General features: G+C 44.9%; 1 protein-coding gene across 2 annotated transcripts in view; it reads right to left on the reverse strand.

Moving 5' to 3' along the window:
- LOC137433773 (protein disulfide-isomerase A5) overlaps positions 1 to 27,788 on the reverse strand; it is a 489,740-nt gene that overhangs the window by 120,034 nt on the left and 341,918 nt on the right. Inside the window, exons 1-4 of one of the 2 annotated variants that reach the window (XM_068126075.2) lie at positions 21,885 to 22,031; positions 20,340 to 20,469; positions 18,277 to 18,364; positions 1,748 to 1,822 (exon numbers count right to left, since the gene is read on the reverse strand). In XM_068126075.2, the coding sequence (XP_067982176.2) occupies positions 1,748 to 1,822; positions 18,277 to 18,364; positions 20,340 to 20,469; positions 21,885 to 21,926 (335 nt within the window). In that variant the 5' untranslated portion in view covers positions 21,927 to 22,031. Of the gene's footprint in view, positions 1 to 1,747; positions 1,823 to 18,276; positions 18,365 to 20,339; positions 20,470 to 21,884; positions 22,032 to 27,788 lie in introns of those variants that run through there. The other variant, XM_078786121.1, reaches the window with a different exon arrangement.

Genomic DNA, 27,788 nt, shown 5'->3' on the forward strand with positions numbered 1-27,788 from the left:
ATAAGAACTGTTAGTGGATGCCATTACTGATCTCGTCTGCAAAATGCTGCAACATTAATAGCATTGCTTTGTTTTGAAGAAGGAAGCAAATGATTGGGACTTGGTGTAGTGGAGGACATTTTTTTGATGATTAAACAAGTTGATGTTGATGTCGGCCTCTATTACGAGAATACAATTTGAAACTATAGTATAAGGGATTTGATATAAAGTCCAGATCTGAAGGAAAGTAGCGAGCTTAGTTGGGAATTGCATACAAATTACGTGTTCTTCACTCCCCGACTCCTTACGCGTCCGCATCCGATGCGAGTGGTTAAGATGGCCGACCTGTGTGTGCGGCAGCGTCAGTTGTGTGTGTTACGTTCAGTGGGCGATGCGCTATCCAGTGGTTGTAGTTGTAGAGATCAGTGGAAAAAATGGGTACGTGAAAACAAAAAAGGCAGCTCTGTCTACTGTAACGCCATGGCTTGCAAAAGCAGCCTGAATAGTGTTCACCAAGTGGTGGTTCACCTCGTTAATCATATTCAAAAAGGGTGTTATAAGTTATAACACACCCAACCTTCCCCGGCCTTGTGACTAATGAAGTACACAGGTATTTCTCATTTCATTTGTGTAGCCCTCGCCAAGCAACTTAAGCACTCCAACAAAATGGGTGATAAGGAACTAAGCTGGCTTGGCAAGTGATAGCAAGCTGATTGCTTCTGGTGGAAATGGCAGAGGAATTTTAAAACAGATCGACTTCAAGCAGAAAATAATGTGGAAACCACTGAGAGCAGACAAATTCAAAAAAAGGGTGTTATCACACACCCAAACTTCCTTGGCCTTGTGACAAATTAATTAAGAGCCCTCGCGAAATGGCTTAAGCATCCTAGCAAGCACTACAGCAATCACTCCAACAAAATGGGTGATGAGGAATGTCTGGCTTGGCAAGCGATAGCAAGCTGATCGCTTCTTCTGGGTGAAATGGCTGAGGAATTTTAAAAACAGATAAATTTCAAGCAGCAAATCATGTGGAAACCACTGAGAGCAGACAAATTCAACAAAAAGGTGTTATAACACATCCAAACTTCCCTGGCCTTGTGACTTAAAAAAAAAGGGAGCTCTGTCTACTGTAACGCCATGGCTTGCAAAAGCAGCCTGAATAGCATTCACCAATTGCTAGATATGATAAATTTTGTCAGATTTGACTCTAGATTTGGATATTATTTAGTCGCCAGAATCCAATCCTCATATCAAAATCCAGATTTTGATGATATGCTTCAATTATGTAATGATAATTATCATTACATAATTGAAGCACATCATCAAAATCGATTATAATCGATCGTGTTTCCAAGGCAAGGCACGTTTGAGTCGACCGAAACAAAATGGCGGCTTAAGAACCCAGCGAGGTGCAGTGGGCTGACCAAGATGGCGGGTCGCCATATTGGTAAGCCACCACATCGGGTTTTCTTCTTATGAGCACCTCGGTAATCATCTTCAAAAAGTTATAACACACCCAAACACCCAGTTTTCATCACTGCAATCTGTTGGAGGTCCAGGTGTATGCATGTTTGGGGCCACTAGGTTTCATGGTTTTGGAGTTACGGAGGAGAAAGACGGATGGACAGATGGACAGTGCCTTTTATTATTATAGATATCAATATAAAAGATCATGTTCAAATCGCTGACTTTTCAAAATCCTGTAAACTTGAAGACACGGAGTTTATCACAAATTCATAAGAGAGTGAGTGAGTGAGTGAGGCAGTACTTGAAGTGATGAAGTTTCCCTGAAGCTCCAGGCTCAACTTTCATCTTCTTGCAAAACTTCCAGACCCCCTGGTTCCTGTAAAAAGTTTGTATGTAAAATAAGATTGTAAAAAGATGATCAAACAACGCTTGCACTGACTGACAACATTAACAGTTCCCAAAATCTAAATATGATGGAGAAGTCTTTACAGGTTCTCAATTCACCATGCGATGCAACTGAATCTTCTTGATTTTATATATTTTTAAGGATGATAAGTTCACTGCTAACTTGCATTGAGTATTTACAGCTCTGCAGATAAACAATGGAGGATTTAATTAAAAAGAATATCAAACCAATCATTGCCAATGACGTATCTCACAAAAAACAAGGCTGTTGCTGGCAGCTCACTCAACAGGTATGGAGCAAAACTAGGTTTTACATAAGAGGCCACCGAGTGGCTTCTGGGTTTTTCTGGTAGAAATACTTTAAACATACGTCATATGAGGAAATGCAAGGGCTGAGGCATATGTCTGCATCAAAACTTGCTAAAAACTGCAGGTTTTAGCTTTTTAAGGGCTCTCAGGCCTGCATGGGTCCATATGCTGCCAAAGCAAGGGTGGTATCAGTAAAACGGTTGGTTTCATGATCCATGGGTGGGGGAGGAGGAGTATCACTTTGTGCTGATGTCATGTGAATTGCTTTTTCGCTGATAAACTACCTCTGGCAGAATGGGCAAGAAGCCAATGGATGGCCCTTACATTAGCTCAGCTTTACCCCAAACTGGCAATGAGGTTTCGATGTAAAACTCCATCTGTAATGCTTCATAATTAAAATAATGACATTCGTGCCACAACAAAACAAAACATCATGGAGAACGAATACGAGTGAATTGGGTGACATTGAAAGGTGTTATTCCGTGTTCATAAAGACGCATGGGAAGCACAAGTACGTGGGGTCAGCATTACTCCCTGTTGGGATTATTGGGGAAAGGCTTTACAGTTCCCGTGTACCAATTGATTTTGAATTGTGGACAAGACACCATGCAGGAGTGTGATCCCCACTTCACTCAGCGATGACAATAACAAAGAGGAACCAATCCAGCACCTCTTAAAGTCGAGCAAACACCTTGTAGTTTATCAATGCAGGCCTTACGGTGATTCAAGCTGATGTTGGGTTTTTGTATTTACTTGTGTTTTAAGGGCCTGGAATGGACCATTGGCACGTGATGGCATGCCAAATTGTTGGATTTTGTAGGTCTGTCATGAGGACACCAATTCGGAATTTGGACTCGATGAATCATCAAAAGACGTTGTGGGATCTTTAATGTCCAAGAGCAGTCAATGCTAGCAGACGGATCCTCGGCTCGACGTCTTATCCGACGGATGGCTCACCATTATGATGCAACGCCTTGCCTGTGAAGTACCAATCCGGCAGTTTATAGTCTTGTCGGGAAACAAATGCATATCAATAGCTCTAAGGCATAGGTTCTTAACCAGGGGTACCTGTACCCCTCTGGGAGTACGAAACCTCCAAGCTGGGGGTACGAGACACGCCGCCCCAAAATAAATTTCAATTAAAAAAATAAGGGTATAACAGTATCTAAAGAAAAAAAGACGGGTTAAAATGTTTTTATGAAAATATTACAAGGGTTAAAATGTTTTTATGAAAAAATTACAAGGGTTAAAATGTTTTTATGAAAAAATTACAAGGGTTAAAATGTTTTTATGAAAAAATTACAAGTGTTAAAATGTTTTTATAAAAAAATTACAAGGGTTAAAATGTTTTTATAAAAAAATTACAAGGGTTAAAATGTTTTTATAAAAAAAGTACAAGGGTTAAAATGTTTTTATGAAAATATTACAAGGGTTAAAATGTTTTTATGAAAAAATTACAAGGGTTAAAATGTTTTTATAAAAAAATTACAAGGGTTAAAATGTTTTTATGAAAATATTACAAGGGTTAAAATGTTTTTATGAAAAAATTACAAGGGTTAAAATGTTTTTATGAAAAAATTACAAGGGTTAAAATGTTTTTATGAAAAAATTACAAGGGTTAAAATGTTTTTATGAAAAAATTACAAGGGTTAAAATGTTTTTATAAAAAAATTACAAGGGTTAAAATGTTTTTATGAAAATATTACAAGGGTTAAAATGTTTTTATGAAAAAATTACAAGGGTTAAAATGTTTTTATGAAAAAATTACAAGGGTTAAAATGTTTTTATGAAAAAATTACAAGGGTTAAAATGTTTTTATGAAAAAATTACAAGGGTTAAAATGTTTTAATGAAAAAATTACAAGGGTTAAAATGTTTTTATATAAAAATTACAAGGGTTAAAATGTTTTTATAAAAAAATTACAAGGGTTAAAATGTTTTTATAAAAAAATTACAAGGGTTAAAATGTTTTTATGAAAAAATTACAAGGGTTAAAATGTTTTTATGAAAAAATTACAAGGGTTAAAATGTTTTTATGAAAAAATTACAAGGGTTAAAATGTTTTTATGAAAAAATTACAAGGGTTAAAATGTTTTTATGAAAAAATTACAAGGGTTAAAATGTTTTTATGAAAAAATTACAAGGGTTAAAATGTTTTTATATAAAAATTACAAGGGTTAAAATGTTTTTATAAAAAAATTACAAGGGTTAAAATGTTTTTATAAAAAAATTACAAGGGTTAAAATGTTTTTATGAAAAAATTACAAGGGTTAAAATGTTTTTATGAAAATATTACAAGGGTTAAAATGTTTTTATGAAAAAATTACAAGGGTTAAAATGTTTTTATGAAAAAATTACAAGGGTTAAAATGTTTTTATTTTAAAATTCCAAGGGTTAAAATGTTTTTATGAAAAAATTACAAGGGTTAAAATGTTTTTATGAAAAAATTACAAGGGTTAAAATGTTTTTATATAAAAATTACAAGGGTTAAAATGTTTTTATAAAAAAATTACAAGGGTTAAAATGTTTTTATAAAAAAATTACAAGGGTTAAAATGTTTTTATTTTAAAATTCCAAGGGTTAAAATGTTTTTATATAAAAATTACAAGGGTTAAAATGTTTTTATAAAAAAATTACAAGGGTTAAAATGTTTTTATAAAAAAATTACAAGGGTTAAAATGTTTTTATGAAAAAATTACAAGGGTTAAAATGTTTTTATGAAAAAATTACAAGGGTTAAAATGTTTTTATTTTAAAATTCCAAGGGTTAAAATGTTTTTATGAAAAAATTACAAGGGTTAAAATGTTTTTATGAAAAAATTACAAGGGTTAAAATGTTTTTATAAAAAAATTACAAGGGTTAAAATGTTTTTATGAAAAAATTACAAGGGTTAAAATGTTTTTATTTTAAAATTCCAAGGGTTAAAATGTTTTTATGAAAAAATTACAAGGGTTAAAATGTTTTTATGAAAAAATTACAAGGGTTAAAATGTTTTTATAAAAAAATTACAAGGGTTAAAATGTTTTTATGAAAAAATTACAAGGGTTAAAATGTTTTTATGAAAAAATTACAAGGGTTAAAATGTTTTTATGAAAAAATTACAAGGGTTTGGGTTTTTAAAAATAATAATTTAGGACTTCAGGTGTTCATAATTATTTTATCTTTTAAATATATTTTTATTCTTTATTTTAACTAGTGAGATGGCTTTCCCATGGCCGGGTGCTTACTCGTGTCTTCGAACTGCACGAATAAATCAAGCAGTTTCTTAGAAAGCAAGACAGTGACATTGCTGACCACTTTGAAAATAGGGAGTTCATTTTGTCCCCGGAATACCTGGCAGATATATTCACACACCTCAACGATTTGAACACCTGCATCCAAGGAACAGGGATGAACATGATCACTGCCAGGGAAAAGGTGTCTGCCTTCACCCAAAAACTTCCAATTTGGATGCAGCGCATTGAGAATGGAAATTTTGCAAACTTTCCTAAACTTGATGAGGCTGCTAATGCGGGAAAAGAGAACTATCCATCGTGACTGAAGTGAAAGAACATTTGCAGGTGCTGATTCAGTTCTTCCAAGGATACTTTCACCATGGAGAGTTTCTATTGCACAGAGATGGATACGGGATCCATATATTTTCAACCTGGATTCCATGGATGATAGTGATACAATGAAAGATGATCTTGTTGAGCTGAAGGCTAATGAAAAAAATCCGAAAGGAGTTTGAATCAATGCAGCTCGACATCTTCTGGTCTGCACAACTCAAAACGTTCCCACAGCTAGCAGAGAGAGTTCTGGAGATCCTCGTGCCATTTGCGACCACCTATTTGCGTGAGACAGGATTTTCAACACTCCTACACATCAAAACAAAGGCCAGGAACCATTTGGATGCAGGTGACGACATGCGTGTGGCTATTTCAAAGAAAGAACCTCGTTTCAGCATCATCATTGATTATATACAAATTATAGATTTGCCAAGTTATATGGGGTAACAAGATTTGCCAAGTTATATGGGGTAACAAGGTTTGCCAAGTTATATGGGGTAACAAGATTTACCAAGTTATATGGGGTAACAAGATTTGCCAAGTTATATGGGGTAACAAGGTGTGCCAAGTTATATGTGGTAACAAGGGATAATCGGATAGGGATATCTTCTTCTATATATATATAAAAGAAAGTGTTTGTTTGTTTGTTTGTCTGCACGCGCTAATCTCCTGAACGGTGAAAGATAGGAGGAAACCTCTAACACAAAAAATGTCGGGATGGCCCCCGGGAAGGTTTTAGGCTAGGTGGCGAGACCGGGCTGGGCCCATTTCGCAATTAAAAGCTGAAGCGACGGGTCTTATATTCTAGTATATATATAATATATGTACTTGCAAAAGTACCCGGCGTTGCCAGATAAAAATGAGTTGCTTCCTGATGGGAATATGAATGAGGGGGGAGGGGGGAAGAAGAGAAGGGAGGAGGGGAAAGGAGGAGGGGGGGCAAGGGAGGTGGAGAAAGGGGAAGGGAAGCAGGAAAGGGGGAGGGGGGAAAGGGATGGGAAGGGAGGGAGGGAAACGGTGAGAAGATCCGCAAAAATATATATATATTTATATATATTGTTGCGAATATGGAATTTGGCCTCCATATCCGCTTGTAAATATTCCCCTATTTTCTCCAATACTCCCCAACTTTCCCCAGTCCCCCATTCCCTAGTCCCATTGCATGTAAATAACAATCAGTAGAGCCGACCTTCCCCTTATTCCCCCATTAAATGTCGTGCCCAGGTCCACCGCACCACACGTAGACAACTTTCGGACATCTTCCTAGTTATTCTTAATCTATGTCAGTTAAGGCCTCGTTTCCATTAATTATGACTCTTCGTTGCACCAGAATGTGATTATATGGCACCAGTAGTGAGTTTAGGACCTTTCCCATACCTCCTCCCATCTTCTTCCCCAAACAACAACAATAACAACAACTACAACAACAATTACAACAACAACAGAGGGGATGGCGGCGGAGCGGGGGAGGATGCGTCCTCACACCGGCTCGATTAGCTCCAGACCATGCGCTCCACGGGGTTACCCCGAAGGGGCTGGCTGTCAGCTCCTCGTCGGGGGCGGAGCCAGTAACCCCCCCCGCACGCACCCAATGAGAAGCAACGTGCCGATTCCACGAGGCGGAGCTAACGAGCCGAGGGCGTGTCACTCCCCGCCGGATATACGCGGCCACGCGCCGGATGTGACGTCAGATTCGCCCCCAGCTGGAGAAAGACGGACCTGCGAGCGCTGAAACAGATGCGCCTGAGTTTGGAGAGGCCTGAGAAAGAACGTCACCTCTGAGCGCTGCGACGAGACCTCCCCGCATCTCTGGACCGAACCGTGTACCCTGCTTTGAGCCAAGAGTGCACCTTGAGCCATCGCTATCTGCCTTTCCTAGCCATCAAACCCCGTGTGAGTCAGCGTTGTCCCGTTTATCTGTCGTCTGTCTAGGGTTAATATAAGAGTGTGTCTAAGTGCCTGTCTTTCTATGCTGTCCCTCTTGTAGTTGTAATCTAACCTTCCGCCTTAATATAACCTCCTCCGGAGGTCTTGAGAACTGAACCCCTGGTGTCGTATTGTGTCATTATAACCCAGCCGGGTGTCTTCTTTTTCTTATTGAGCCAGCGTAGCGCGACTTCGTCAACGTCGAGTATAGTCGGGTAATTTGTGCGGACACGACGGCCATTCCGCTCGGCCCACCTTAACATCAAAGTCGTGTCTGTAACAATTGGTGTCGAGGAGTGGAATTCGAACCCGGGACTAAATTTATTAGGCCCAAATTTTGGGAGGGAAAATCGATTCGGAGCGCGTACTGCGCTCGACGAAATTATAACGAAAAAAAAAAAATTGGATTTGTTTTACGAAACTCGAATTTTGCAAGTCGCGCTATGGCGGATCAAGACAGCTGGGGTCCGGTAAAGGAGAGTGAGGTAGGGTCGATCCAGGACCAAAATGAGGGACAGGAGGAGAGCGAAGCAGTGAGGGCGGCAGGTTCGCAAAATAGCGCCGTCACGCACGAAGAAGCGGGCGCACAAAATGGCGCCTCGCTGGTCACCGTGCCCGCGACCGAAGTAGCGCCGCTGGGAAGATTGGAACTTTTTTTTATACAAATGACGGCCCTTATGGAAAAGAATAGTGAGCGATTGGAAAACCAAATGGGGGTAATGGGGAACCGGATGGATGCTCAGAGTGAGCAATTGGGGGTAATGAGGGACGAAGCGAGGGCTCGGAGTGAGCAATTGGGAGTAATGAGGGACGAAGCGAGGGGTACTGGTGAGAAGGTAGACAAAAATTTTGAGGGGTTAGACAATGGGATAAAAGAGGTGAGAAATGGGTTAATGGGGGTAGAAAACAGAATGGCCGCTCAAGAGAATCAAATGGAAGGGATGCAAAAGGGGTTAGAGGGGGTAGAAAATAGAATGGCTGCCCAGGAGAATCAGATAGAGGGAGTGAAAAATGGGTTAGAGGGGTTAGAAAACAGTATGGAAGGCAAATTGAGGGACATGAGGGACCAAGCGGAAAGGGAAGTTAAACAAATGGAGCAGCAGATAGAGGGGGTCAGAATGGGGGTAGAGACCAAACTGGATGCTCACAGGGAGGAAATGGAGCAGATGAGGGTGGCATCTGGGCAGGAGATGCAAGTGATGGGAGAGGAGATCAGAAGAGGAGTGAGTGAGGAGGTCGGAGGAGTGCGCGAGGAGGTGAGGCACTGTAAGGAGCGCATGGAGAAAGAGGTGAGAAAGGGGACTGTAAAATTGCAAGGTGGTATAGAGGAGTTGACGCTGGGAGTAGAACAACTGACAGTGGGACAAAAGGAGTTGGGGGACCAGGTAAAGAAGAACACAGCGGTAATAGAGGGTTTAAAATCGACACAGAAGGAGATGAAAAAGGACGTAGGGGTAATTAAAAAAGAGTGTCAGACGGTACATGAGGACCTGACGAGGAAAATGGACAAGGTGGTAGAGGTAATGGAGGTTAAAGAGCGGGAGGTGCGGGAGCACATAGAAAAAAATAAAGTGGAGTTAGAGGAAGAACTTAAAGGGGCGCACGAAGAGATGAAGGAGATGAAGCAAAAATTAGAAGAAGTGGAAGAAGGGATGAGCGAAATTAAGAAGCGACGGAGAGGGGATAAGAAAGAGATAAAAGAGGAGATAAAAGAATTGGTCCAAAGTCTGTGTTTGGATCGTGATGATGTGCTCATTAACCGGATGAGGGATTCGCAGGTGATGGAGGAGAAGCGAAGAGGAAGAGGACCCGGTGTAAGTGGTGACCAATATGGTCGTGCGTATGATGCGCCAGGGGATTTAAGAAGCTTGGGGGTCGAGATAGACCCGGGTGTTCGTGAGAGGCCGTTGGTGAAGTGTGCGACAGGTCTGGTGTGCGAAAAAGGAGGTGAGCGAGAAAGTCCGACTCTGGGGTGTGTGAGGAAAAAGTGCGTGCCAAGGAGTGAGTGTGCTGGCGAGAGTGAGTCGGTCGTAGCGCGTGTGCGAGGGAGCACGTGGAAGCGCGGGGTGGTGAGTGTTACAGAGGGTGTGACGGGAGAGTGTGCGCAAGAGTGTGCGCGAGAAAGGTGTGTGACGGCCAGGTGCATGAGGAAAGAGTGCGCTGTCAGAAGTAAGGAAGAGTGTCCACCTGTGGTGAGTGTTACAAAGGGTGTAACGGGAGAGTGTGCGCGAGAAAGGTGTGTGACGGACAGGTGCATGAGGAAAGAGTGCGCTGTCAGAAGTAAGGAAGAGTGTCCACCTGTGGTGAGTGTTACAGAGGGTGTAACGGGAGAGTGTGCGCGAGAAAGGTGTGTGACGGACAGGTGCATGAGGAAAGAGTGTGCTGTCAAGAGTAAGGGTGAGTGCGCTGTCAGGAATGGAGGTGAAAGTAGTGAGAGTGACATGGAGCGTGAGTTAGTTGTGACAGGTGAGAGAGGATGTACACCTGGGATGGAAGGATGCACACCTGGAATGGTAGAGCGTGAGTGGGAATGCACGCTGGAGTTGGTGGTGAGGCACGTGGTTGGGTGTGCGAATGAGAGCACACCTGTGATTGTCACAGAGGAGGTGACCGAGGAGGGGGCGCGAAGAGGTGTTTTGGTGAGGTGTGCTACCAACGAATGTGTGCCAAAGTGTTCGGTGGTCAGGTGTGTGACCAAGGCTGTGAGTGGAATGGGTGTGCCTGGGTGTGTAAGGAAAGGTACGAGGAGCATGAGCACGGCTGGATGTGTGAGCAAGGAACGGGCTTCGGGGTGTAAGCATGCAGGTGAAGCATCGACATTAAACGGGTTAGAGGTTAGAGCGACTTATAGCCGAATCGGGCCCTCGGTGCGTGCCGGGCCTCGCTTTGAACGGCCGCGTCCAGGCTCCACTAGGCGGAGCTGGCAGCCCGATAGAAAGGGTCGTCATGGCGACCACTTTTTGGTGAGACGTGCCGGCAGGTCGAGAACGGGGCATTGGATGGCTCCGTGCCGAGGTGGTGCGTGGGATCTCGGCACGGGTAAGCCCCCGTCCCTGCACCGAATGCCGGACGCATCCAGCCGCCGGCACAAAACAACCAGCATCCATTGCTTGGCTTTACGAAGCCGGGCTTTGGACAGGGATTGGCGCACCGAGAGGTATTAGTGAGTCGACTGGGTGATGAGGTTAGTGTTTTGGACCCAAAATTAGAGAAAAACAAAATTTGATGATTGGCAAGGGATTGGCAGTAGTGATTGGCAGATGATGGGCAGTGATTGGCAAATTTTTAATTTGTTGAAATTTGACGTGCAAAATTGATAGTGAGAGACCCCCGATGTGGTGGGATGGCAAAACCACCATCCTTCCCATGGGGGGGCAAAGGAGCACTAGATTATGGGGTGTATGGCAGTGAAAACTAGCCCGGGTGGGTTAGGATATGGTGTGTAGGGATCTAGCGAAGATTGACATTAGGTAACGTTAAGATTAGTTAGTGACTGATACCTGTAGTGGGGACGCAGGTAGATTAGTGTGGATGATAATGACGAGGGAGCGCAATAGTTAAAAGGGACGACTGGGAAGCGCAAGTTTCAGAAGGGAGTAGTTAGCTGAGATGATGCCGTGTGTGTGAGAATTGAACAGGTGTGATTGCACAGGTGTGCAACTGGACAGGTGTGTGGAGCCGTGTATGAGTAGTGAGTGTGTGGATCAGCGCGAATGCGCTTGGGGAGAGAAGGGTGCAGGTGGCACCAGGTGTGAGAGCACAGGGTGCAAGTACAGGTGTGTGGAGAGAGTTGGAGTAAGTGGTATGGAGTGGTGTGCGTGGTGCGAAGGTGTGGATGGGGGAAGAGTGGACCCCTTTCACGAGTACCCGGGGCGGGTAGTGTAAGTGTTAGGTAGAGGGTACAGGTAAATTGTGGTTGGATATTGGCATTTGTGGTGCGGTTGCAGAATGGTGTTGTGGATGGGTGCATTAGTGTTGTGGAAATGGCTGGGCGTGTAGCCTGTTAGTGTGTGTAGTTGGTTGGGCACTCCACCACTGTGAGGATGTCGGCCAGGTGAGGCCGCAGGTGGGCTCTGGGAGCCGGTAGAGTTGTGGATGGGGCCCGAGGATCCGGAGGATGGACCCGGGTAGCCCAGTGCCAGAGAGGGCACCGAGTGGGGAGAGAGCCAGAGGGCCTTCCCCAGGTAGTTAGGTTAGGGTGAGGAGCAGGTAAGCTCGGAGGCAACTGCAGTGGTGGAGGTGTGCAGGTGGGTAGACCCACTGGGAGAGGTACACGCCGCAGCCCAGAAATTGTGCGAGGGCACCGGGAGATGAATCGGGGGAGTGAGACCCCAAATTGAAGAGCACCACAGTTTGGCCAATGGGAATTGGTTTTTAGAACCCATAGTGTAAGAGGGCCAATGGTTTGGCCGGAGGAAGACCCCGGGTAGTGTAAAGTTGTTAAAGTCATTTAGGAAATAGTTAGGATTGATGAACCTGTCGCACCATACGCAGCCACTTACCTGTGGTGATGATGATGACTCCACACCTGTGTTTTCTTTGTTTTGTGCAGGAAATGAGATTGCTGTGAGGATTTGTGAGACGCATCACGACGTGGATGAGACATTGGGGTGATTCCATCTCTCCCTCCCTAGGAGGGACTGATGATGAATTGGTGATGGCAAATTTTGATGTGCAGTTGGAGATGGCAAATTTTGATGAGAGTTGAAAATGGCAAATTTGATTGGTTAGGAGGGAGAGAAGACGAATTTGGTTTATGGGAGGAACGGGGAAGACAGTAGGGATGTTTGTCGATTTGTAAAGTAGATGTTTATGGGTAGTGTTGTGTTTTGTGGATGCAGTAAGGGGTAAGGGAGGGGCCATGTAGGTTACCTGGTGGGGGGGGGGCGTACGATAGGAACGTACCTGTCTCACCTGGTTCCCATGTGCCCCCAGTGTGCATCACCTTACATTGCGTGCATTTTTGCGCCCTTACCACCTTACTCACTTGTCTGCTTCTTTTGTCTCCCACCTCCGAGGATCTGGCTTTGGGGTAGAGAGAGAGGAAAGAGAGGTGCTGGCTGCGCAGTTGTGGGCCTGCACTTTCGCTGTTTGCTGCCGGGATCGATACACCATATGGACCGCAATGTTTGTGGCCACCCACAATGGACCGCAGTTCGTTTGCGGCCAAGCACCACCCGGGGATGGACCTATGGGTCAACGTGGCACCTATGCCATAAAGGTGAACCACTGTTAACTAACACCAAGTGCACCACAAGAAGAGCAAGAGACACCTGCAGGGTTAGGGGTTGTCGAATTTATTTTTATTCCAATGAACAATGGTGACTGCACCGATTGGTGGTGGGGTGGTGCTGTTGATGCTCGGGAAGGGTGCTCTGCACGTTATTAAAGGCCGTCGGCCACAGAGCACTCGTGGGTTGGTGTATCGATGTTGGCAAGCGCGCTCTCTCTATGCATAACATCTGCATGTGTTCCTCCAAAAACAGGTCCTGGATCGTAGTGTAAATAGCAGCGTAGTCTTGTAAATAATGCTCCCTACCGGCTGTATGTTTAGTTTGAGAATTCTTTCCGGATTCGGTTATCCTGTGGGTGTGTTTCTGTGAGGAGAAGGGTGCAACGTCGCAGGGGGACATATTTACTCATTTGTGAATATCTGTAAAACTGTCGCACTCAGAGTAGAGTTAATAGTAGAGGGAACTACATTGCGTGCCACACTAAAGTAGGTAAAAATTTATCGGGTCGGGACGCCCCGAGGGTAGAGAAGGGTGCAATGTTGCGAATATGGAATTTGGCCTCCATATCCGCTTGTAAATATTCCCCTATTTTCTCCAATACTCCCCAACTTTCCCCAGTCCCCCATTCCCTAGTCCCATTGCATGTAAATAACAATCAGTAGAGCCGACCTTCCCCTTATTCCCCCATTAAATGTCGTGCCCAGGTCCACCGCACCACACGTAGACAACTTTCGGACATCTTCCTAGTTATTCTTAATCTATGTCAGTTAAGGCCTCGTTTCCATTAATTATGACTCTTCGTTGCACCAGAATGTGATTATATGGCACCAGTAGTGAGTTTAGGACCTTTCCCATACCTCCTCCCATCTTCTTCCCCAAACAACAACAATAACAACAACTACAACAACAATTACAACAACAACAGAGGGGATGGCGGCGGAGCGGGGGAGGATGCGTCCTCACACCGGCTCGATTAGCTCCAGACCATGCGCTCCACGGGGTTACCCCGAAGGGGCTGGCTGTCAGCTCCTCGTCGGGGGCGGAGCCAGTAACCCCCCCCGCACGCACCCAATGAGAAGCAACGTGCCGATTCCACGAGGCGGAGCTAACGAGCCGAGGGCGTGTCACTCCCCGCCGGATATACGCGGCCACGCGCCGGATGTGACGTCAGATTCGCCCCCAGCTGGAGAAAGACGGACCTGCGAGCGCTGAAACAGATGCGCCTGAGTTTGGAGAGGCCTGAGAAAGAACGTCACCTCTGAGCGCTGCGACGAGACCTCCCCGCATCTCTGGACCGAACCGTGTACCCTGCTTTGAGCCAAGAGTGCACCTTGAGCCATCGCTATCTGCCTTTCCTAGCCATCAAACCCCGTGTGAGTCAGCGTTGTCCCGTTTATCTGTCGTCTGTCTAGGGTTAATATAAGAGTGTGTCTAAGTGCCTGTCTTTCTATGCTGTCCCTCTTGTAGTTGTAATCTAACCTTCCGCCTTAATATAACCTCCTCCGGAGGTCTTGAGAACTGAACCCCTGGTGTCGTATTGTGTCATTATAACCCAGCCGGGTGTCTTCTTTTTCTTATTGAGCCAGCGTAGCGCGACTTCGTCAACGTCGAGTATAGTCGGGTAATTTGTGCGGACACGACGGCCATTCCGCTCGGCCCACCTTAACATCAAAGTCGTGTCTGTAACAATATATATATATATATATATATATATTTGCGGATCTGCCGCCGGCCTTCTCCCCTTACCAAGGGGGGATTAGTCCCCTTGTCTTTGACTGGCCTGGCGGGACCCGGGACCTATGACGTCCCTTCCGGACAGCGCGAAATAGGGTATTAGGACTAAGATTCGCTATTACCTAATTACTCGCGCTGCCTTGGAAGCGAGGAAATAAGCCCCGCACGAACCGCGTGTGTTGAGACGCCGAGCGGTGCGTACACGCGACCCGTGCCGTTTAGATGGTGAACCCGGTTCTAGCGGTCTTATTCGTGCCACGCTTAGTCAATGGCGAAATCACAGAGGTGATCGAATTGGAAAAAGGAATAACAGGTTTATTTACACTATACAATGATTCCAGAAAAAGGGGACACAGTGCAGCCTTATACAGTCTTACTTAATACCCAGGACAAACGGGCCCGTCTCACACACACACACTCACACGGGGCTTGCAGCTGCAGGATGATGGTCCGCGCGTCCAGGGATGGCTCCCGTGCAGCTCCCTCCGGTCTCCGGCTCGTCCCATGCAGATGGTAAGAGGAGAAGGCAGGAGCTCATAGCGCGCCGTTTGGACGCACGGGGTTATTACGGGGCGAACGGTAGGGGGGTGGGCTCTGGTGCGATTATCACTGGCAGGTTTATCCGCGTCTACTCGTGTGGCTGAGGTAGGCGCTATTCGCCACCGGCGCATCTGGCTGCAGCCGTGTACTCGTATCGCCAACGCCTCTTCTTCTTCCCCTCTCTGGCGAGTTACAGTTCGAAGCCTCAAAGCGCTATCGCACGAAGTTCTCTCCACACAAGTCCTCAGGTAGCAAGTCCCTCTGTAACAAGTCATCCTCGTAAGTCCTTTCTCTGCAAGTCCTCCTCGTAAGTCCTGCTCGTAAATTCTCCTGCCGACAAGTCCTCTCTCTGCGAGTCCTGTTCAAGGGCTTTGTGCAGCGACTTATATCGGCACGCCCCGCGAACCTTCTCGAACTCACCAGAGGCGCCTCTCCACGCCCCTCACGCCATGCCGCTAGAGCCCTGATTGGCTGGTGGCTCTTACCGTCATCGCCTCTGATGCTCCGATCTCAACGCCGCCCCCACCCGGACCCCGCGCTCCTCCTTCTCAGGCCTACCTCGTGTTACTCGACTAGTGGCCAGCCAATGCGTAACAAACTGGATCGAGCGGCCAATGCTTAACAAACTGAGCGGGCAGCCAAATGGCACGCGGGATGGATTCCGCCCATCGAGGTGGAATTGGAGGGTGGACGCAAAATAAACGGGACCTAATCTCATGTCTTTACACAACGCAGATATTAATAGGGGAAATGGCCTATACTTACACATACTATGACATAACTAATACTACAAGTGGGCCTACGTGTTGCTCGTGGAACTAACTATGGGGGGCAACCCTTTAACCTTTAATGATCAATAATTGCAAATCTCAAAACCGTAGCACTATATATATATATTTATATACTAGCGGGGTCACCCGTGGGAATCCCACGGGCATGGATGTGTGTGACATTTCGACATATTGAGTTAGATGCTGCACCTGCACATTCAGTTATATAAAATGGTTACTAGCAATTGATCACATCCACAAATGATGTAATCCACACAATTTATGTACTTTACATAACGTTAATAGGAATACATGCCCGTGTAGATGGGAAATACAGTTTGTTTGAAATAAATCACAAATATCAGAAGAAAGTTTTTAAAATTTAGAACTATTCTCACTCAGAGTTAAACATCACCATAATATTATGCGGTTGCTTCAACGTTTTCGGTGAATTATATGTCATTCATGATGGGTCATGATGATATGGGTCATGATGATATGCAGTCCAAAACCATCGATAAAAATGAAATCATATGGTGAGTTAGATTGGAGATAAAGGCGTGAGAGAGACTCAATGGCCTTGAAGTTACAGGCCTTTGAGAATTCATTTCGTTCTATAAACGGCAACTTTCATTGGATTTTCTTCCCGTTTTTTTTCACCCGAGTCTAAAACTATGTTAGCGACTGTGAAAAATGAAATGATATATCGAATTTGATTTGAAATAAAACTGGGAGAGAGAGCAAGACACCACGGGCCTACAAAACAGGCCCAAAGCGATGCGAGTTAATAAAATGGTGGATATTTGTTTATATGAAGCGAAGGCTCTCCCAGAATGGGTGGAGCTACTCTGCAAACCGAGTAAGCCACACCCCGGACAGACGCCCAACAGACAGACAGAATCACCGTGGCCTATTATATGAGATTGAGATGTATATACATATATATATATATATATATATATATATATATATATACATATATATATATATACATATATATATATATATATATATACATATATATATATATACATATATATATATACATATATATATATACATATATATATATACATATATATATATACATATATATATATACATATATATATATACATATATATATATACATATATATATATACATATATATATATATATATATATATATATATATATATATATATATATATATATATATATATATATATATATATATATATATATATATATATACAGTATATATATATATATATATATCTCTATATATAAAGGAGGAGTGTCTGTGTGTGTGTGTGTGTCTGTCTGGATGTCCGCTTATAACTCAAGAACTACACATCGGAGAAAACCTTTAGATACAGATTCGGAATCAGCATAAAATCCCGGTGGTTTTAGCCTACGTTTTATTTTAATATCAATGGTTTTAAAAAACCGCGCCAGCTGCAATTCCATGGTGTAGTTTGTGGCGGCATAAGACGTTCGGGGTGTATTGCAATGGTTTGTCGGGTTTGGCTGTGGGTCCAGAATAGCTCCCATTTCCTTATGTTCTTCCACTTTTATTTTGATTCTTCTGTTACAACGCCTTCCTTATCTACCTTATATCCCCCCGACGAGGCCTCTACATAATTTCATGCGGCAGAATTTCGTGCATTTTGAGTGAAAGAAGTGAGACGAAGTTGTGGGAGGAAGAAGAGGCGCGGTAACTGTGGAGGCCACGATCGTGAGTGGAAATGGCGGGAATTGCGTTTTATCGCAAAGTAAAGGATCTGCATTCATTTCTGAACTTGCATTGGTGGATTGTTATACATCTGCATTATTTTTCATAAAAAAGCTTTATGTTGAACTTGAAGGCTCCAAGCACGGACTATATATATAGCCCTAATTGAGGTAAAAATAAAAGTAAAAAGCCTGCTATCGCTTGCCAAGCCAGCCGTTCCCCCCTCCCCCTCCCCTCCCCCCTCCCCCCTCTCCCTCCCCCCCTCCCTATCTTTCACCGTCCAGGAGATTAGCGTGTGCAGACAAACAAACAAACAAACAAAACAAAAACTTTCTTTTATATATATATGGATAGATAAAGAAACTTAATTAATCTATTATTGAAGTTTTAAGTCATTTTTGACAGGGGTACGGGAAAATATTATGTAAACTCAAGGGGTACGGGCACTTAAAAAGGACAAGAACCACTGCTCTAAGGCAAGTGAGCAACCTCTGAGCCATGCTGATGGACAATGATGTTTGGTGCTGGTACCAATGAAGTAACCAATACACAGGAAGTCTGTACAGTCTCTATTTTAAAGTCAATCCTTATCTTGATTTGGAAATATCCACACAAAAGCAATCAACTGGCAATCAAATGGCCATCTTACCCACAATCCACCCAAACCACAGTCCCCATGCCACGAACATCCTCGGCTACTTCCTCAAGGAGCTGCTGTTTCTTGTCCTGTCCAGAACCTAAGTGGGGAAAACAGAATTTTCCTTAAGCAAGGTGTTTGCAACGTACATGTTCATCAGTTCTGCCATCTACCTTTATAGAAAACACTGTGTATTTGTCTGTCCCCCTTCATAAGGCCAATTTGAGTAGGGTTTTAAAGGCCAATCTTTTAACAAATCTGTATGTTCACTACAGTCTACTTTTGAGAATTAAAAAAACTCCAAAAATATTTTCTATAAAAGAGTAATTACATCTCTTCTATTGGAATTGTAGACAGTGACTTACAAACCGAGCATCAAGGGTGGTGTACAGAAGCATTTAAAAAAATACAAGGCACGGGGACATGAAATTGAACTGCACGTGATGTGCAATGTGCGTAGAGTTAAACAAGTGTTAATTTACATCTGTATAAAAACCACCTTTAGAGGCCATTTTTCCCCGCAAGCGGGGGTTGGCCTTTTTCGGGAACTGTGGTTGTTGTTGTTTTTCGGTCCCCTTTTTGAAGCAATGTTTTACGGCCGGATGCCCTTCCTGACGCCAACCCTTTTTGCCGCCTTTAACGACAAGCAGGGAATTACCAGTGAACTGGTACTCAATTAGCCGACCTCGGAAGGATGAACAGGCTGAGTCAACCCCCCTGGCGTTAATTCAGCGATTGACCGGGATTCGAACCCAGGATCCTAGGTATCCTAAGCCGGCACCCTAGCCGCTAGCCCAACACCAGGGTTAATTTACATCTGTATAAAAAAAACCAAACCACCGTTTAGAGGCCATTTTTCCCCGCAAAGCGGGGGTTGGCCTTTTCGGGGACCGTGGTAGTTGTTGTTTTTTTTGGTCCCCTTTTTGAAGCAATGTTTTACGGCCGGATGCCCTTCCTGACGCCAACCCTTTTTGCCGCCTTTAACGACAAGCAGGGAATTACCAGTGAACTGGTACTCAATTAGCCGACCTCGGAAGGATGACAGGCTGAGTCAACCCCCCTGGCATTAATTCGGCATTAATTTACATCTGTATGATGTCTAATAAATAAAGAAGATAGAAGCACAGCTGACGCAAGGCCGAGGCTTCAGACTTTGGCATGCTCACGAGGCTGTACTGTCGAAATGAAAAATTCCAGCAGATAAAGACAACAGGGTCACATTTGTACATGTAGTGTTTTAAAATGCGAAACATCACATCTTCAAGTCTCCTTGAATATTTTGTTGTCATGTTTGATGGGCTTTTTTACTACTTAATGTTATAACACAGACAGTGAACTTTAGAGGAACCAATCGTACTGAAGCGGCAAGGGAGGTTCTGTGCGAGTCACTGATCCATCCTGAAAACGATCGAAATCTGGAGCAACAATGGATGTGCGAAGAAAGCCACGATTCAAAATTGTGAATATTTGTTAAAAGGGAAAACCACACTGATCACCAATGCAACACCTGCACAGCAATAGAACAGCAGGGAAAACACACAAGGACGACTCCACAACACCTGTATATCAATAGAACAGCACGGAAAACACCACCTGCACCCATCATCCGTAATCGCACCATTAATAGCACACCACAAAGGCACATGTGAACCTGATATAAGCACATGTAAACCCTGATATATGCACATGTGATTATCATGGGTTCCCCTGAGATAACTTTTCAGGCCTTGTGCTGTAATAATATTACAATAATTGTGTTATACCAGCTGGTTACGTACACCAATTAACTTGATTGCAACGAGACCGGAAACACCACTTGTGGAAAGTGGAGATCATCTCTCCATCAGGGAATGACTCTTATAACAGCATTGTTAACAATAATCAAATAAAGTATATTTATGTAATTGTAAATAAAATTATACGTTATCAGACGGTACACCCTGATGCGAGTTCTCCTCGTATCAAATTAGTTCGCTCAGAACGGCTGCGTCAGCTGCCTGTGGAACCTTCGCATGGAAACTCAGGTGTGAGGGGAGCAGGTGGCCACTTATCTCGAGCAATAAGCACGCTCTCACCGTGACCCTTGTACCACACCAGCACGTTATTCCTCGTGCGCACCAACTTCTTGAGATCCTTGAGGTCTCCGAGCTGCTCGATTTGCAGCCGTTTCCCCTTTCCTGAAGTCCGTGGACAGATACAAGCGACCTGCACGTGCAAACGACAAGGAAGAACCCTTTGATGGGAATCAAAAAATTATGAAATAGTTAATAAAACAATGCAAAAGCAGATGAGATAGTTGGATGAAATGGAAGTGGCGTTTTGGAGAAAAATGAGGAATTCAACAATGTGTGTCACAGGACATTAAATGACGTCACAGTTGGTGGTGTTGTGGTTCGTGGACCTGCTGCGAGTGTGCGAGAGGTCGGTGGTTAGATTCCGAGCTTGGTCGTACACTTCGAAGTACCTCTTCCAGTGGGTATCCTGTATATGTATTAATTATATCCATTGTTCAGCAAAATATAACGAAGCAACTCTGTGGTGCCTTCAAACAAACAAGAAACACCAAAAATGAAGTTTGCTCTCGTTTGGAGATTCAAAATGCCGAATTAAATAAATAAATATCCGCAAATAAACCACTTGTCAAAATGTTTGAATAAGTAATTTTGAAATCTTTGTTTGAGCGAGTAAACCCTGAATGGAAGCACCTCCACTGTGATCTTGAACAAGCTGGGAAGATCTCCAAGTTTGATGATCACGAATGTCAAGTATTTTAAACTTTTCCGTGAAAAAGCACAAACTCCGGAGTGCGAAGTGAACGCACACGTCCTTCACACTCACGTATTATACAATTATTGTTTTGCAGACAAGCACCTTCACTGGTGCTGACAAACAATTCCCCAACGGTACGCACCCAGGGTCCCCCGACGGTATGCACCCAGAGAACCCGACGGTACGCACCCAGGGTCCCCGACGGTACGCACCCAGGGTCCCCGACGGTACGCACCCAGGGTCCCCCGACGGTACGCACCCAGGGTCCCCCGACGGTACGCACCCAGGGTCCCCCGACAGTACGCACCCAGGGTCCCCCGACAGTACGCACCCAGAGTCCCCCGACGGTATGCACCCAGAGAACCCGACGGTACGCACCCAGGGTCCCCGACGGTACGCACCCAGGGTCCCCGACGGTACGCACCCAGGGTCCCCGACGGTATGCACCCAGAGAACCCGACGGTACGCACCCAGGGTCCCCGACGGTACGCACCCAGGGTCCCCGACGGTACGCACCCAGGGTCCCCCGACGGTATGCACCCAGAGAACCCGACGGTACGCACCCAGGGTCCCCGACGGTACGCACCCAGGGTCCCCGACGGTACGCACCCAGGGTCCCCGACGGTACGCACCCAGGGTCCCCGACGGTACGCACCCAGGGTCCCCGACGGTACGCACCCAGGGTCCCCGACGGTACGCACCCAGGGTCCCCGACGGTACGCACCCAGGGTCCTCGCTAGACCCTCGGCTTTCCTTCCCTTGTCTCTCTCATTCTCAAGGTGCGTGTGCGAGTCTGTGCCCCACGCGCCGATCGCCTTCACCAAGATCACCGTCCGTGAGAGACGTCTCACCAAGAGGAGAACACCACCGATCGCCATCGTCCGGGTGAACATGTCGGCGGAGTCGCGGCAACGTCGTGTACTCAGCGAGCGAGAATGAAACCACCAGGACCGGGACCGGCGTGGAGCGCCACGTCCCCGAGCAACCCGACCAGGCTCCGCCTCCCGAGGCGGTGCGACCGCGCTTCATTGGTTCGTGCACATTGGCAAACTGGTCTATCCCGAGGGTGACGTTACAAGGTCCTAATCTCGAGCTAAATCTATCTGTGCAAAAGTGAATAATAACCGAGAGTTTGTTGTACTGAACCAACGTGCTATCGCCTATACACCGCCCAAGTCCCAGGAGACGTGACAATGTGATCGCGTCACATGGGAAGGGATGTCATTACTCAAAGTGCTTGTAATTAGTATCTTTTTCTTCATTGATAAAATGTTTCTCATGCTTGGTCTGTATAAGAACTTGCGAGTGATAATTATAAATATAATATATGGGGCGCAGACGGTCGTGATTCTTTCCAATCATCATCATTATCATCGTTAGATAGAAGTAAAGTAGAATTCCTTGTTGATCTCCCGATCTTCTCTGCAGTTCTGCACACGTGTTCATGCGATATAGACGTAACGTAAACGCGCGGTACCACAATGTCGTGTCACGTGTCACCACAATGTCATGTCACGTGTCACCACAATGTCGTGTCACGTGTCACCACAATGCCGTGTCACGTGTCACCACAATGCCGTGTCACGTGTCACTACAATGCCGTGTCACGTGTCACCACAATGTCATGTCACGTGTCACCACAATGCAGCCATCTCTCTCCTTCCCAATCTGAATCATCATCCCTTGTTGAACGTCGTGACGAATCCCATTCATTTCCTGAGTGAGGCTGGATTCACGCTCCTGATACTCTCACTCGAGCGGTGACCCCTCATGGTGTTGTCCACTTCTGGCCACGTGTCGGAGCGTCCGCGCGTTGCATGGTATCTGCTGCTGGGGTGCAGTGTGATTTCTGTTCCCGATCCTTGTGTTGTGGTTTCGTTCCGTGTTTTGTGAATGACCATATCCCCTTCCTGCTCAGACGGGATCGACTGAGATCTCGCGAGAACACACGATGCGGCCTTGGTCCTAATGAATAAAGCAGTATACACTACTCACAATAAGTTAGGGATATTGTGGGAGTGAGTTAATTTTTTTATGGGGGTTAGGGTATTGAAATCAAGAATGCTGTGTTTTTTCACACATTAATAACCATAGAATTAGGACCAACAACTTTTTTCTACATAATTAATACACAAAATCAACCACACCGAAGAACCTGCCAATATCCCTAACCTATTGTGAGTAGTGTACTATACTATACTATATAGGGCGCAAACTCATGTACCGTACCAGCTTATAGACCCGGATCATGTCCCCACGGAGTCTTCTGTAATGTGGGGATACCTGAAGGGAGGACGTAGCAACGAGAGACTGAAACTCGTCGGTAATGAACCGCTCACGTCCATTTTACCGCTTTCATTAATTGAGTTCTTAGAACATTCTATGCCAGAACCAATACTAGGTGGTATTCATGGAATATATATCCCGTGCAGTCAATATGGTGCGAACCAGCCAACTCTTCTGTTTTTACAAGGGTTTTTTCCTTTGATAAAATATGGCTGCCAGTCCATATGACTGATGGCATTATAAAAAAATATTAAAAAATGAAAATATCAAATTTAGATTCTCTAATAACACAATTGTTGTGTAGATCACGCTCAAAAAATTTCAAACTGATCGGACTAAGCGTTGTACTTGTTGAAGTATGACTTCATAATTAAGGCATCAATGAAGTCATCGTTAACAACACAAATTCCCTATACAGAGTTCTTTACAATGAGCCACGTTTGATTTTTTTTTTTTTCCCATGGAGCGGTTTCAGAGACATAGAGGTGCAACCTTTTTTCGGTTTTTCCAAGATGGCGCCTGTACCAAGTGATCTATGACGTCATAATTATCATTAAAATAATTATACAGGAGGAGGCGCTTTTATGGTGAAAATTTTGTGTCCATCGGACCAACAGTTGCAGAGAAAAAGAAATTCATACTGATCGGATCAAGCGTTGTACTTGTCGAATTATGACATCATAATGAAGTCACCGATGGCATCATCATTAACATATGTTATTCCCCATGGGGAGTACTTGACAATGAGCCATGTTTCAATTTTTTTCTATTGAATGGTTTCGGAGATATAGAGGTGTAACGTTTTTCCAAGATGGCGTCCATACCACGTGATATATGACGTCATAATTTTGAGTAAACATTCTACAGGCGGAGCCGATCCTATGGCTAAAATTCCGTATTAATCGGATCAATGGTGGCAGAGAAAATGATTTTTAAAAATGCAGACACGCACGGATGCAACTGATCACGTAACCCTGCTGTTCGCTTCGTGAGCGCAGCGTAAAAAGAAAACAAGACAAAAAGTCTAACAGCGGTGTATCCGGGCTTGTAAAACATTATAAACCATAAACACATATTAATAGCTTTTTAAACAGTCGCTAATGGTGTTTACAACATTAAACAAAGAAATTTGGAGGAATCCAGACATCCATGAGGTATGTTTTACTTACAGAACTGAGCGAAGATCTTCTGTAATCTATTGTCTTGTGGATGGCTCTCGGTTAATACCGAGAGTATGCCATGGATGGAAACGAGCGTTAATGCAGGCGTTATCCAATTGATGGTGAATGATACGCGATGAGGAAGAAGAATACCGACTTACCTGGACGGCCTTGATGATGTCTTCACCCTTCGAAAATAAACTCAAACCGAGGCGGATTTTATGTACAAAAATAAACACGGCTTTATTGCCGGATCCCAAGAACAAGAAAGGGATGATAAAGCTAAACCCCCGAGTGAGCGCTCCTACACACAGACTTGCACACAAACAAGGGAATATATATGAAAAGAAACGCGTCGGGTGTGTGTTTGTGTTTGCTGGGCTTATCTCTGTCTGGCTGCAGTGTCAGGGATCGTCAGGCTCCGAGCGCAGTCGTCCGACGCGGCTCCGGTCAGCGGGGAGTAGGCCTCGATGCGCCCTTGTTCACTAGGCCTCGGCAAGGCCTCCTGCACAAAGCGAACGAGCGGGCGTGCAACCCGCCTCCTCAGTCGTGCAATGTCCTCCCGGATTCGGCACGGAACTGCGATGCATCCAATGTTAGGATCAGAAGCGAGAGAGGGTCGAGGATGAAGGAAGGCGTGAGGGACAGGAGGTCGGAGCAGAGGAATTGTGAGGGCAAGAGCGAATGAGGTCCAGGCACCAACATCTATATCAACGAGCAGGGACGAGAGAGAGAAAATGTCTTTTTTATCAACTTTTTTATCAACCCCTCTTGACGTCATATATATATATATATATATATATATATATATATATATATATATATATATATATATATATATATATATATATATATATATATATATATATATATATATATATATCTCTTTCTTTCTTTCTCTTTCTCTTTCTCTTTCTCTTTCTCTCTCTCTCTCTCTCCCCCAATCCCTGCTGGCCAACATCACAGGCTCAATTCCCCACCGATGGCCGCGTCACTTCTCTCTCATGCCATTCGTTCATGGCCAATCAGTTCATCGCTTCTTGCCACCTTCCTTCCACCAGTGGGAAGCTTCTTGCCCCGCCCCTGGCCAATCACAAGTCCCTCCTTACTCTGCCAATCGGCGGCCTGCTTCTTACTCGCCCTGCCTCGTGTCTTCCTTCCACCCATTAGTGGCCAGCTTCTTGCCCCTACCTCGACCAATCATGCACGCAAGGTGAGCGTGGCCTCAGCCTGCCTGAGCTCAATGTGTGTTTCTATGCAAGTTGGTGTTGTAGCTGGCTGCGGCTCCATCGGCAGTGCCCCGAACTGGCTTCCTGTGAGTTTTATTGTTATAGTGGCGGAGGGGAATTTAAGTAGGATGTATGGTGCAACTAATGGGCATAACTAATGTCTATGGTGCGTTGCAACTAATGTCTAGGAATGACCTTTGCTGCCGCTCTCGAAGTGAGCGGGTGTTTACGCCGTAATGACATCATTTACGTAATGTTTAACCTCCAGTACGTTTGCAGTCACTACAAAGGGATTTGTGTTACAATTATGTAGATTTTCCATAATAACAACGTTTCATTATTATTACAAAAATTATATTATTTTAAAAAACCGAGGTGAATTCCTTACTTCCGCAGTTACACCGCTTCGATCCATCAACTTTCCATTCACGACATTGGGATTGGTGTTATGGTTATATTTACGATAACATTATTATTATTACGAAAACGATACTACTGAAACGATACAACTGTATTAAGAAACCTGGGTTTAATTTGTCCGAAGCAGATGGTGAGTCATAAAGCCTAAGGCCTATACGCACCGTATTGTTGGAAGAGACGTAACGCCGATGCTTTCAATATTTGATGGTCATTTTAACAATGGGTTTGTTTGTGTATCACACTGAATGAAAAACGTAAACGTAGATCATGGCGATTGTGATATATAACAGGTTCGACGATATGTTAGGCATTAACTGCCTATAAATCAAAATGGCGGTGCGTGGAGAGTCAGCCGCAGCACCGCCGTAATTACATCATACGTAATCACATCACCCTGTCATGTGACCAGATTCTCAGCTCTGATTGGTATACGTTTGAGGGGACATACATACTGTTGCGGTTCTGAGAGTATACATATTGATCATTAAAGGTTAAAGGTTTGCCCCCATAGTTAGTCCACAAGCAACACGTAGGCCACCTTAGAACATTAGTTATGTCATAGTATATGTGAGAATAAGGCCATTTCCAATAGTGATATCTGCGTTGTGTAAAATAAATAAGAAGCTTAGGTCCCGTTCATTTTGCGGCCCACCCTCCAAATCAACCTCGTTGGGCAGCATCCATCCCGCGCCCTGATTCGGCTAATCCACCTCCTTTGCCAGCAGCGTTCGCTGCTGGCAAGGGTTTTCGCTCGAAACCAGCCAAATGCCACGAGGTAAGCCTGGAAAGGGGGAGGAGCGCGAGGTCGGGGTGTGGCCACGTCAAGCAGCACGTCAAGGGCGGAGCCGGTAAGAGCCAACAACCAACCAGGGCTCGGGTGAAATGGCGTGAGAGGCGTGGTAAGTGCGTGGCTGGAAAATTCCTGAGGGTTCGCTGGGCGGCGCTATATAAACGCGCGTACCTAGCCCTTCCACAGGACTGGTTGGAAAGAGAACTGATGAGCGAGAGGACTTACCAGAGGACTGAGGAGCGAGGGGCTTTGTGAGAGGACTTGAGGACTGCCCTTGTGAGAGAACTGCACTCGTTGTAGAGGACTGGCATGATTCACGCATGCAAGAGGACTTGTGGACAGCCCTTGTGAGAGAACTGCACTCGTAAAGGGTTGGCACGATTCGCGCATGAAAGAGGACTTATGAGCGGAGCACTCGTTGGAAGTTTGGCTTATTGAGGATTGTGCAAAGAGGCCTCATGAGGGAAACGCATTAAGAAGCGCGTTCGAGCTGCCGATTATTACGTACGCGGTTGAGCCGCGAGTGTAACCGCCAAGCCAGCCTACCTTTCGCCCGCATTCCGCCCTGTAATTGTCCGCTCCGCGTAAACGACATGAGGAGAGTTCCTGGCCGCTGCCGCCTGACCAGCTACACCACGGTACGAGTCGAGGACCTGAGTGAGCTGCCTGGACGCCATCATCCCTGGACCATCAACCCTGACCATCTACATCCCCGTGTGAGTGTGCCTGTGTGTGCGGGCCCGTTTGTCCTGGGACAAGTTAAGACTGTATAAGCTTCACTGTGTGTACTTCTCCTCCTTCCTGTACAAATTATTAATAAACCAATTGTTCTTCCTGTTTCTTCCTAATTCGACCGTATCAGTCTTTTCC

Source organism: Myxine glutinosa, chromosome 10 (genome assembly GCF_964187855.1).
Source record: "Myxine glutinosa chromosome 10, kmMyxGlut1.1, whole genome shotgun sequence".
Lineage (NCBI taxonomy): Eukaryota > Metazoa > Chordata > Myxini > Myxiniformes > Myxinidae > Myxine > Myxine glutinosa.